This window comes from Lepisosteus platostomus, chromosome 9 (genome assembly GCF_059453375.1).
Source record: "Lepisosteus platostomus isolate fLepPlt1 chromosome 9, fLepPlt1.hap1, whole genome shotgun sequence".
In the NCBI taxonomy this organism is placed as follows: domain Eukaryota; kingdom Metazoa; phylum Chordata; class Actinopteri; order Semionotiformes; family Lepisosteidae; genus Lepisosteus; species Lepisosteus platostomus.
In genome coordinates this window covers 31,293,423-31,307,122 of record NC_142619.1, presented here as the reverse complement: position 1 = coordinate 31,307,122, position 13,700 = coordinate 31,293,423, and the positions used below count along the sequence as shown (strand labels likewise).

Below are 13,700 nucleotides of genomic sequence, written 5' to 3'. Positions count from 1 at the left end.
TTTTTAATTTTATAATGTCCAATTACAGTGTGTTCTTTGTATTAGTTTTTACTGCAGATTTTTTGTTAATAGAGCAAATCGATAATTATTAGTTAAAATTCCCAATTAACAGTTAAACCACCGCAAACAAGTACGCCTAAATATTGAAGGGCATCAGAAATACTTTTAAAACTAAGGAAATCCACTCTACGTAAAAATAAGAATATGCTGTTTTTATCTTTTGATATGTCTTCTCTTAAAAAAAATTACATTGTTTATGTACATAGATTTAAAACTTCAGGTGCACGAGCCTGGAGAGTTGAATACATCCATCCACTTGGGGATTGCTGTCTCCTGATGTGACTGGGTGTCCACCAGTGACAGTGAATTGCTAGATGTATCACTAGTGTGTGGTGCTCGTACACATCAGAAATGCGTAGAATCCCTGAAGCAGCTTCACTCTACTGTACTCAGTTTAGATGGCTTTTGTCACCTATGTGCAAATCATTTTTCTGACTGAGAACAGAAGGGAAACCAGAAACCTGGTTCATGTCATCTTTTAAGCCAAACTGCTTAAATGAATGTTCAAAATAATAGTGCCGCAAAATGTCAGATGTCATAAACACTGAATCTTACATGAAAAATGGGGAGTATTGCAATGCGATTTCAACATGACTCTTTTCAGCACTGAATTACCCATCACCTTGGCGCACTTTTTGGGGAACCCCTCTCTGTCTTTGCATAGGTTCTGTTTTGGTGTGGGAACCCCCAGGATGTCACCTTGAGGAGACCTGTCACCAGGCACAGATACCAGTGCAGCCTGCCTGCTATTTTCTGACTTTAACCAGTACTCCTTTAGACAGATCTGGTGGGAAAATCCTTTTCTGGGTTTGCTGCAGTCACTTCTAAGGGTAACAAGATCCAATACATGATATTCCAGTGTTTAGTCCAGTATTACATTGGAACCTTGGAACCTAATGAGTGTTTGCAAAGAATAATAAAGATGTGAATTTTCATGTTCTCCCCGTGTTCACGTGGGAGAAATGTGGGTTTCCACCAGGGGCTCCCACAGTCCAAAACTATACTGCTGGGGGGACTGGTTTCTAGGAATATAAGCCCTGGTGTGAGTGTGTGTGCCCTGTGATGGACTGGTGTCCAGTCCAGTCACATGCCTTGTGCCTGTTGCTTGCAGGGATAGGCTCCGGCTCTCCTGCAACCTGTACTGGATAAAGTGTTTAGAATACAGATATCAAACTTGTTCTGATAGCACATGACTTCTGCAAAGCAATGTTTAGTTTCAGTTCCCTAAGTCTAATAAGGAATAGAGGATGGAGAGTAGGTTGAATAGCAAACTGTCTTGGTTGAGTGGCTCTTTGGAAACTGCAAACTGATATTTATTGTCTTGTCCTTTACCAAAGCACAGGGAAAATGTTTGTGCATTACATACTGCATGCAATGCACATTTCCTAAAATAAGCAAGTTTTGTACAGAAGATAAGGCCATGTACCATTGTCTATGTTAATGGGATCTATGTCACCTCTTCTGAATTTAAAAACTCCACGAAGATGCATCAGTTTTTACTGAGCTATTTGTCTTTCCAACTCTGTGGTCCTTGAATTTATCCCATCGCTACAGTTTTCCTGTTAGAAGGACATTGGAAATCAAGACAAACATGATTAATGCCAGCTTGCATTTCTGCCACTGTTTGGGTGCCTCAAGTAAATTAAAATACCTTGACTGTTTGGCTTAAACAAACATTGCCTTAAACAAATGTTGTGCTTAACTAAAACATTGCCTGAAGTATTGACTATCAACCTTTATCAGCTGTTTAATCTAAATTTTGGGAATAAGGCAGTAGCAACAAAAGGGAGTGCTGACAAATCCTTATCTGCCACAAGTGAAACCCCCCCCCTGGGGTGGTGAACTGAAGTCACAGTGCACTTTCTGGCAGGAATGTGTACGAGTATTTGCGTACAGGATGGGTATTGGATGCCAGGAATAGATTGCCTGAGGCATACACACAGAACAAATGAATCAGGAAGGTCTAAAAAGGAAGATGAAGAGTAATAATTTGTTGAATGGTGGCCTAATTTCTTCTGCAAAACCAAATTATATGTGACTGCAACAACATCAGTAAAAAAACAACTTTGTATCACTTGCCAAATTCTCAAAATGACTTTCCTAGACCCTGTTTATTACTAATCCTGCAGGATCTAATAATAATAATAATAATAATAATAATAATAATAATAATAATAATAATAATAATAATAATAATAATAATATTAATAATAATAGTACATGCCAAAAATTTATTAAACCTGTAAAACCAGTAAAAGAAAAACTAAGTCATTTTATATCTATCTAAAGGGGGATCTGAGTTTTATCCAGCTGTCTTTTCTGTCCTCTTGGACATTCTCAGTCTCTCAGTCTGCAGAGAATGGAGGACTTTTGGGGAAGAAAGGATTGCAAGAGAGCTGGACCCAGGAGGGACTGGGAGCAGCAATGGCAGACCCCAGAATCGTCCCCCCCCCCCAACCATACCTGGAGTTGGACGCAAACAGGGTAGAGGGGGGAACACCAGGGACACATTGTTCAAGATGCCTGAAATATCCTTTTTTTCCCCACTGTGGGATAAGGAGATTACCGACTGGAGCTGGTTCTAGAGAATACTGCTGCTGGACCTTTCCTCTGTGACATTTGGGTTTGGTCACTGGGCATTTGGGCACTTGTGCTGGCCTGGAATGTGAGTGCTTTGGAGCTGGTTTTGTACATTGTGTCTGGTGTTGGGCAGACAGTGTTAACTGTTGCAATCACTACAAAATAAAAATGGCACTTAAACAATGCTAGTGTCTGTGGCTGGTCTGTGCTTGCATTGGTAATTCGGGGAGATAAGAGAACTTGTGGCAAAGGAAGAAAGGTCCTAGCACCCTTTTATAATAGGTGGGGTAGTCTTCTACAAAGCTAAAGTAGTTCCCAAATTTAGGAGACAACTTGTCCGTGACAGAATCCTAACCATTCGTGCTTTGGGGGAATGCCGTATCAAAGCAGGGGGGGAAACACCGGTTGTTCTTGTTTTTGCGGTAAAACGATTACGCGACGGACAACGAAACTGTTGAATGCTGTAGAACAGAATATTCTGGGATTTTCCCGCTGATGTAAAAATAAATGTTTTCACAACTGAGCTATAAAAATGATCAACTGGTTCTGTCACTACAGGGATTTCCAGTCCGCGACTGTGTTTGTTGGCCCAGACAAACTGAGCGGTGCCTGGCCCTTTAAGCGCCTCCTGTTGTCTTGTGTTGCAGGAAGTGTGAGGGGTGTTCCCGTCACAATCCAGCTGATCTTGTAACAAGCCAGACGGAAGTGAGACGTGTGGATGCGCGTTTCGTCTAGCCTTTAAAATGGGACTGTCATCCCGTTTCAGCAGAATGACAGCAGGACGTTTAGTTTAGGATTACAAAAGGAAGGGACGTCTAGAGAAAATAAAAGCACTCTAATAAGGGATTATCCTTTAGCCGTCGGATCTCCAGTCCCCTTCCCATTACCCTCCTTCCACCTCCCCTTGCTGCCTCCGTCTCCACCAGCTTGGTGATTTCTCTAAAGGAGGACTGACATGAGCGCAGTCTGGGGATGGCATCCTTTAAGAGTTATTGCAAGACAGAGCCCGAGGAAGAGAATGGGGAGCTGGACCAGTCTCTGCAGCAGATGCTGAAAGCTATCGCCGACGAAAGATACAGGCTTAACATCAGACAAGAGATCAGCGGACTCGGTGAGTTTTACTTTTTTTTATTTTTAAAAGGAATCGACAGGGAACTGTCTTTTATGTTTGCTGCAATATTTTGTCTTCGGCATTGGACACTGGAATGCAATGTCTCGTGATATATGGTAGAGCTTTAACTGTTACGATAATTAATTATTAGCAATACTGAAAACACCCTTAGCTAATCTATTGTTCTAAAGAATCGATCGGTTTAGTTTTTAAGAGCTCGTTCCCACACAGGTACAGTACGAAACAAAAATAACTATCTGGGGAATTACCGGCTTGTACAGAAAATTGATCCTCAGACAGTTTATATGCAGTTTTTTTTAAAAATAACTGAATCATTTTACGATTTTTACGCCAATGCAGCTCGACTGAAATACTGACTGAGGGTAAAAGAGGGTGTATATTGTCCAGGCTTTTCACACTCGTATCCCAGTCCCTGCAAGAAAAACGTGAGCAGATGTTCTCATCATATTAGCTGGTGGCGGGGTGTAAAATACGTCTGTAGACTGTCCGTAGGACACCCAGACGTATCTACCACCTTGCTCTGAAGCTTTCAAGAGGTTACTGTTACTGAAAAGGAGGGAGCTTCGATTTGGTCACGGAGTCGGATAAAGAACAATTTTACCGTCACGTTAATGTTATTTAGCATAGATAATTTATATGTCAGATGATTTATCTGTGCTCCGCCAGACAGAATATAATGTAATTCATGTCGTTTTACACTTTATGTGCTCTGTGAAGCCTGCATTGTAGTTTTATTTTCAAGAACAAAACGGCAAATAAAAATGCGGGCATGCTATACGTCCCTGTGGATATCGTATTCCTAACGATTCTTTTTCAATTCTCGGTCATGGTCATTGTCTTGACAAAATGCATGACTGCTCCTTGACTTCCACGTTAGGATATGCTGCCCTTGAGCTCCCTTCAGAAGCTCTATTGGCTCAAAGCTGGAGTATTCATTCTCAGTCTGTGTATACTGTATACAGTAAATTGCCTTGTACAGTGAGAGTAAGTGAGGCTTATTCACAAACTGAAACGGAAACGTATTGAGAAAAGAGGGTTCTCGGATGTGGAGCAAAGGAGATTCTCAGATGTGGAGATATCGTTTTCTGTAAATTTGTAAGCAGAAAATTCAGTGTTTGTTGTTTTTTATAATGTGAGTTAATGATGTCTTTCTGAAGGAATGTCCCGTGTCTGTTACTGATGTATTGAGCTCCTAAATGACACTAGCTAGTTTAATGCACAATCTGCAAAGTTGTACTGTATCTAGGTACCTTCCCAAAACCTTAGAACACAAGAACAGTTACAGTGTAGCCTCTTTGCTAGTTAGTAGCAGTTAATTGAGCCAAGGGTCTCATCAAGTCATTTCTTAAAAGAGGCCACTTGGATCAGGTCCCCTCTTAGTCCTTTTTGCTTAAGACTAAAAAGTACAGGACCTGGAAGCAGTTAAATGAGAATTAGTTCTCAAGTGAGTTATGTGGTTAAATATTTTTTTAAAAAAGGTATTGATATTTCAATGTGTAAAAAGCTTGGTATTTAAAATTGATTTATTTTTTGCACAGATGGAAAGGAATAGCAATTTCATTTTTCGGTGCTGCAAGTAGTACTGTAAGTGCTGCAGAAATCTCTTGCATGTATGTATTAAAAACTAGACTTTCTCCCTGTTTTATTTCGTGCCATAGAATTCTTCAAGTGAACCAACCAGTTTGGTGCATTAAGAAATGTAATCCCTGTAAAGCCTTTGGAGTTCTCTTCCTCTCTTATCGTTTTATTTTAAGATTTCTCTTTAATTTCAGTTTTTGGCGTGATGGAAAAACAGAAGTCATCTTGCCTTAGGAAGTGATTAATAACAGAATTCTTGGATTCCATAGTGAAAGATACACATCATGTGAACTATAGGTCACAACTGACATCTCTCCTTCCCCTTTTAGCTACACATTTTCTTACAATTTTGTGTCTTTAGCTTTTTAGAAGACTGTACACAAGGAATCCCTATCCATTGATAAAAGTGAACTGTTTTCTTAGTTGGGTTACCTTGCAGTGGCACTGAACAATAAATGTAATTTATTCAAAGTTAATGAAATGGTTGTCAGATGTTGCTTCATTCAAGACTAACATGGATATGAGATGCAGAGGTCTTCAGACTTCTTTTCTGGGTACTTCATTCTTTCTTATATAAGTGAAAGAATTACGTCAGGATATAGTCCTGGACTTTAAATAGCTTGGATGATATTTATGTACTGAAAGGTATAACAACTGACATTCTTGAAACTGCTGTCCAAGAGAAGATCAATATCAATGTTGATCTAAAAAAGAGACAGAAATGTGAAGAATGCACAACCATTGAAATTAAGTATGTGTAAATCCTGGTGCACACTGGGAATAAAATTAAGGTTTTAAGTGTTAAATCTGTTGTGTGGAACTAGAATTTACCCAGTAGAATAAAGTTGTGATGTAGACTTACTTGATATGGAATCCAGTTTCCAATCCTTACAGCCACTTCAGAAGAACAACACAGATAACAGATAAGAAATTTCACAGAGGGGCTCAGTTATTAGCTCTGTTGTCAAACTGGAATCTCTTTAGTCTCAGCCGATTACTGCTGACACTCACAAAGCTTAATGAGTACCACATCTTTTGCCATAGTGTGCTCCTTAATTCAATTTCCACAATTTTTCTCTTTTCTTGTTGGTTCTTGTCATTTTTTGTGTGCATTTTCTGCGTTCCTTATTTTCCTTCATTACTATATAGGGAAAAATTAGATATTTATACAACTGGTAGTTCATCCTCCCAGGTGGAGTTAAATTAGACTTTGTGCTCTTTTTCCGAACCGGGATTGGAAGGGAAGGAGCAGTACAGCAGGATATGAGCAAGGCGGAGCGGTGGCTCTGTGGCTAAGGATCTGCGCCTGTGGCTGGAAGGTTGCCAGTTCAAATCCCTCAGCCAGCAGAGGAATCCTACTCCATTGGACCCCTGAGCAAGACCCTTAACCCCAGCTACTATAGGGATGCCGTATGAATGGCTGACCCTGCACTCTGACCCCAGGCTTCTCTCCCTGTCTGTGTGCCTGTGTGTCTCATGGAGAGCAAGCTGGGGTATGCGAAAAGACAAATTCCTGATGCAAGAAATTGTATATGGCTGATAAAGTGATCTTCTCTTATCTTACATTAATAGTGTATTATAATAATATTGCCATCTCTGTTATTTTCAGGAATCTTGCACTAACAAAATGTTTGCAAACATTTTTTTCCTGATGTTTTTATCGTCTTACATTTGACAGCTTGCTTACTCACTCTAGATCCCCATTGTGTAGAAGTAACAATGTAATCTGAGGATTCGACAGCATAAGATAATTTTTGTCACTTAACCACAGAGGATTTAGTGTAAATTAATTTAACGAATCCCAGCGATACAGTGAGGCTAATGCATGAAGCATTGGACGTGGAACCAAAGCTTGAGAGGGAAAGAAAGAGCCCCAGGAATTTAGAGTTTGGAAAGGAGCACTGAAATGGAGTTCAGCTCCACTTTGAGTGGAAGACATCTTTGTCAGCGTCTCAGGCCTGGGATCTTTCCTCCTCGATGGCAGAAGGGGCAAGGATTTGTGGTTTTTGTCTGTGCCTCGGTCAGTTCAGTCCTGCTGAGTCCCCCCTCACACGGAGTCCTTCAGCTTGTGTGATGTAACCTCCATCTGTTTTCACTGCACATTTAAAGAGACACGCAGTCCCCTTTTCCTTAGCAAAGGTCATGGGATAAATTGGATTCCTTTTTTCAGGCTTGTTTAATGTAACATGTCTTACATAAGGTTTTTTTTGCCATTTTGCTATGCATGTAAATTTGGAAGAATACTTGCCTTGTGCTCTCTACATGTGTGAGACTGGTCTTTTTGGGCTGCTACTGTTAAATGTCTAGCTGTTTTCTGACAAACAGAACTTAAACAATGGAAGTAGTAGAAGGCTTTGTGTGGTAGATAGCTATGAATTGTGAATTGAATAAAAAGTATTTTTTAAATCATACAGCATGGATCTCTTGGTCATCTAGAGTCCAGTCTCTAGAAGGTCTGTGAAACACTATTGCTGACATAATGAAGTGGTGCTGTTGACGTACAAAGAATATGTCTTTAATGTAAACTGTAGACTATAAACTGCTGTGTACTATACTGTAGACTTAGACTTTGGCTGCAATTAGAAAAAATCCAGATGTATGTAATAAAAGGAAGGATGGAAGAAACTGAATGCCAAATTATGACTGGAGTAAAATAAGTTAGCTATATACTTCTATATTTCAATTGAATATTTGAACCCCTGACCGCACACGGGAAAGAATGACAAACTGTGGGCAGACTCTTTCAACCTGCCCCAACTTCGAGCTACTCGTCTAACAATATGTCAACAGGCCACGCCCTGCACATGGCGATTTTGGTGTAGATCTGAGGAACGGTGTGTGCCTCATTGACATTACCGTATCCCTGTGAGCACCCTGGAGGTCGCAAAGGTCAACTTTTGAACAAGGCACCATGGAGCTCAGCCTCTACTCAGGCGAGCACCTTTGGCCACTCGGGAGGTCTCTGTCTGTTCATACTAATGCCTAAATAAATGAGAATTGGTCAAATTCATCCCTTAAAAAAACTACCCCCAGCACATTTTTAAGAGAAAATTGTGAAACTGCTGTTAATATAACCCTGGCGTCATAGGCCATGTCTGCTGTGTCACAAGATAGCTCATGCTTCAGTCAGGAGCTAGTTCTGTGACTACATTGTTCATATTTTCCTCTGTTGCAGAAAGAAAGACTGTCAAGGTTAGTGTGGGAATTCTTCCATAATTTGTGTTTTTTCGTGGCAAAGTGGGCAATGTAGCTAGCAAACTGAGTCATGTACGTTCCCCGTATCGTAGCTGCACCTCACTGGGTATATGGATTTCAAAAAGAAGATGTAAGACTCTAAAATCAAAACACAGGGGTGTTTTGAGTGTACAATGAGTATGCAGCACGTCTAAAAATAAAACACATTGGGTTACATGAAGTTAGACCAAGATACAAGGTTCACCATATGCATAAGCCACATTGTCTGAAGTGACAAAGAAAATAAAGAGGCCTCGGTTAGGAGGAGACAGATAATGAGATCAAGTAATGTGATGGTACAGCAGGTACTTTAATGGAAAGCCAGGGAGAGCAAACGTGACTTCATTTTCAATTTAGCTGAGAGAGGTAAAGGTTAGGAGCTGCCGACCGGGGGAGTACAGTAGCTCCCCATGAGCAGACAGGTTCCAGCACCATGGAAGAATACGACTGGCCCAGTATAGAGAGCATCGGGAGAGGTGGTGCTCAGACTGGCAGCAGATGAGGGATAACATATTTGGAGTACTTTTGCATCAGCAGGGGATTCGTAATCCAATACAATGTGAATCCAACAGCAGTCTGTCTCGGTAGTCCACAAGCGAACAGAGGTGATATCTGGGAGTGTTTCCACAGTGGCGATTAGCCGGTGGGGGAAGGATTATACTGTAAGAGGAGGTTGAAAGACTGGATCTTTGCAGCAGATGAAGGACATTGCCAGGACGGTTCAAGTGCAGGAGGAGAGGACGGCAGGCAGAACTGCAGGTGTTCACTGCTTGGATTGCGGCTGTGTAAGGTTGAAGAGGGGAACTGGGGAATATACCTGCCAGCTGATTCAAGGGGGCGATGGACGAATCTACAGCTCACAAGATGAAAACCAGCTCTAGAGTTTGAAAGTGTATTTTCTCATCTTTTAGTGACCTGATGCTATGACGCTCTGTGTTTGCATTCAGATGTGGTCTTGAGTTCCCAGAGGTCCAGACAGTACAATAACAAGGACAGCTGTTGTTTGTACTGGCAGGTGCCTAACAAATGAATGACATTTAAGGAGCAAAAATCGGTACAGCAACACTGTCCCGTCAGTACAGATAAGAGTCTGAATAATATTTTCTTTTGTTTTGCATTGTTCAGAACTAGAAACAGGCAGACTATCTAACTGCATGTTTGTATGCATAAGATTTTCACAAGGCGTTGATTGCTTAAATTTGTCTATTATCTGTGAACTGGTTTCCTTTGATTTGAGGTTTTTTTTGGATGTAAAATATATATTACAAAAGCCAGACACATGGCAGAAGTGTAGAGTACTGGCTACGGCCCTGGAGCAAAGGGTCATAGGTTCAAATCCTGAGTGGTATACTGCTGTTGTAACATGTAACACACTGTGCTCTCCAAAAGTATTGGGGCAGAAAAATCAAATTTTTTGGAAGTGCATTTAAAAGTGAGAACAGGAAGCACTTTACCCTTTTCCCAAAGGATGGTGGGAGTGCAGGACAAGCTACTCAGCCATGTTGTTGAAGCCAGAACCCTGGCTTCCTTCAAGAAAAGGCTGGATGCGATCCTTGGGTCAAGTAACTACTCACTACCAGATGGGCTGAATGGTTTGGAAGCTTTTTAGTGTGGACAGGTCGAGCAAGATAAAGCTATTTCTTCTAGGACAGAGGCAGCTGAGAGGAAATTTGATCCTGAGAGGTAGCGACAGGTTCAACTCAGGGGACTGTTTCCACACTCATTAGTGAAACAAGGACACAGGGTCACAATTGGAAACTTAAGGGGAATTACTTAAGGAGAAAGAATAGGAAACAGTTCTTTACTCAAAGAGTAGTTGGTGTCTAGAACAGGCTTTTCCAGGCCCAGACTCTGGGCACCTGTAAGAAACTACTGGCTGAAGTTTTAGATGCGCTTTCTGTAGCTGCTCAACCACCAGATGAGCAGGAGGCATGTCCTGTTCTCATTTGCTCTTTTCTCATGTACTCTCTAAAGCCAGTAACCACCGCCTCATTCTTCCATCTTCTGCTCGTGCTGTGCTTTGCCCCCAAGCTTTGCCTTCTTTGATGGCAGTACAGTTTCATCATCTGCAAAGATTTGCTTTTAAATGTGTCATAAAATATCTAATGTGTTCAGTTGCCGGCATTGATTTTTCGAATGTCCTTCAGAGATGTCTTTATAAATAAAGATCGGTGTGAGATGAGATGCAACTTCCTCAGTCCATGCGAGTCAAAGTCAGTTCAGTTTTACACCAGACATATTTATTCTGGGCAGTCGCAACCCTTCCAGACCAAGGCAGAGTCAGTGTACAATCGCCTCACATATTAGATGCAGAAACATCTTGCTTTTTATTTGGTTAACGGACACCGTGGACATTTCTGGGACCAGTGCATATTGCAAGGTGGTTTCTATTGCAGTAGAGTACAAGTTGAAGAACTGATTCATCAGCTACACTCTAAATTGTGGAATTGAGAAATACTGTAGAACTATTAAGAGATATTTAAAAAATCTAAAATAGAAACATTGTGAAATTGTGCCTAAATTGAATGTCTGAAATTAAACCACCTTCTTACTAGAGACTGACTTCTGCCACCTGTCTGCCTGGAGGAGGTTTGTCTAGCTGTTCTCCAAAACAGTATTACTGCAGAATTAAAATAATGGTGTCTTGATCATCTGGAGCTGGATGTAGAGCTCTAGCTCAAAATGGGGAATGTTACATGAATGAACCAATTTGCCTTAACTTGTTTCTTAGAACCAATTATGTACCTAAAGATTAATTTGATTTTTCTACTGAAAAGTAGAAACAATTAATGTTTTGGCTGTTTTATGCTTGATGCTGTGAGCCTTTTTCAAAACTGAAAAAGGCTCAACAGCCAAAACATTCCTTTTTTCAAGCATTTCAGCGAGGAATTAACCTCTCCTTGTTCTTTTGCAGCTAACACACACTGAGGCAGCTTTGCACAGGGAACTAATTTGTTTAAATGTTGCCATTAAATGTGCACCTCAAAACACTGCAGTGGCTGGTTCCCTTTCAAAAGCAAGCAAGCCATTATTTGACATGGATGTACAAGGGGTCTGTTCCACAGCTGTCTGTCTGTATATGCTTATTAACGTATGTGGCATTAGGGTTTCGAGAATTATGTTGAAAGTGTTGAAAAGCTCTGTTGAGAAAAGTGACATTAAACCTGCATTGCGTAGCACCGGTTTCTGACACTAAATCTGTGAGCAGAGGTTCTCATAGCTGGTACACAGGTAGCTGTGAATATTTTTTGTGGAAAGGGTGCTTTTTGATGCTCCCCATAAAAAAAGACAGATCCTGTGATTGTTGAGTATGAGGTAAGGTTATTGCTACCCAACCAACTGTCAGAGGAGATGTTGTGGGCAGAGAGGCGGGCTGTGTGTGAAACCACTTGTCTAGGTAATCCTATGAATTAGTTTCTTTGCAAAACTTTGTTTTTACATCACAGCTGTATTTAGTGAAATTACTAAATCGATATCATAGAAGTTTGAATTTCATGTGTTTCATCAAGTGTTTGTGTAAGACGGCAGCATTCCAAATTCTCAACAATGCTGTTTAGAACCCTGCTTATACGATCTGAGAATGATTTCAAAAGTGACTAAGTGTGATTTGTCTTGTGTCGTGACTGTTCCTGCTGTCTGCTATGCAGCAACAGCACCTCTGGACTGTACTGTTTGACGACTCCGAAGAAAAAGAGAAGTCATTGGCTTTCTGACAGCTCGTTAGGCTGGTTCAGTTCCTTGTTCCTGTAGGAATCAGTAGCTTCTGTGAGCTCAGCATCACAGGGCGGCTTGAAATGAAAAAAATTAAGAGAGGAGTAGAAGGGATGATAACAAAACAGCAAAATATCAAACCCAAGAGAGAAAGGGAATATCTAAAAGTCTCAATGCCATCAAATTCATCCTTATAAATGTAAAAACCTCCTCAACGTTCCTTTCAGGCATGTCACCCATTTTTTTTATTCTGGTTTTAATCTCCAAGATATATCAAAACAGTCTTTGTGTTTTTGACATGGCTCCTGCAAACTACTTTTCTAGAACTAAACAATGCTACTTACAGTATTTGGTCCCTCATGGGGGTGGATTAATTTAAGTGTTACAGGCCCCTTAACATGTGTGTTACTAGTCATCTTAATAAAAAAGACGGTAAAAGATCACCTCTCTCAGATGTGGGGATGATGTTCTCTGTTTTGTCTCAACGCAGAGTAAAAGGCTTAGCCTGACCGCAGTCACACCCTTTCTAATACCCTTTCGTTCCCAATCACTGTCCCTTGCAGTGCAGGGGCCTGGTTGCCAGATCTATAGAATTATATAGAATATAATAACAGCACTGGAAAATAGCTTCGTGCTTCTGTGAGGCTAGAACGGATCCCATGGTCATTTGAGTTGGTGTATAAATCACTAAATTAAACACTGAAGAGCTCTGAGTGGGTAGCTATGCTGGTGTGAAAGCTTCAAAGAAACAAATAGAGGTTAATTCCGCTGTGAAAGGCAGAAAGAAAAAAATATTTTGGCTGTTCAGCCTTCAGATGTGAGCTTTCTTCCATTTCGTCCCAGACCCTGCCCGTGGTTCTGACTTCAAATTGTGTGGAAGATTGGTGATGCAGACGTCTTCCCTTAGAGGGACATTTGTGCCCTTTTTATTTGTGGAAAAGAAGACTGGTGTGCAGCGATCAAAGTAATCGAGCCCGACCAAAGTAAATACTGTTCATTCCCTTTCAGACTTTTTGGTAGAAGGTTTTTGACGGCAAACAACAAGATCTTTCCAGCCCAGTGTAAGATGATATTCCAATTTTGCTTTTTACCATTGCCTGAAATGATGGAATAGCCTCAATATTTCAACTTCTCACAGTGCAAATTGTTGATAGATGTATGGGTGAGGCTTTAATGACATACGTGAACCCCTACAGTGGATGAGGGGTCAGCGCAGCTGCTGTCTGGGTCACAGCCGGGCGGAGCGGTGGCTCTGTGGCTAAGGATCTGCGCCTGTGACTGGAAGGTTGCCGGTTCAAATCCTGCGGCCGGCAGAGGAATCTTACTCCGTTGGGCCACTGAGCAAGGCCCTTAACCCTAACTGCTCCAGGGGCACCGTACAATGGCAGACCCTGTGCTCTGACCC

General features: G+C 41.1%; 1 protein-coding gene across 2 annotated transcripts in view; it reads left to right on the top strand.

Moving 5' to 3' along the window:
• The first annotated feature begins 3,301 nt into the window (after positions 1–3,301).
• kiaa0930 overlaps positions 3,302–13,700 on the top strand; it is a 43,574-nt gene continuing 33,175 nt past the window's right edge. Inside the window, exon 1 of one of the 2 annotated variants that reach the window (XM_088644706.1) lies at positions 3,302–3,751. In XM_088644706.1, coding sequence (XP_088500832.1) covers positions 3,613–3,751 — 139 coding nt within the window. In that variant the 5' untranslated portion in view covers positions 3,302–3,612. The remainder of the gene's footprint in view (positions 3,752–13,700) is intronic. The other variant, XM_088644705.1, reaches the window with a different exon arrangement.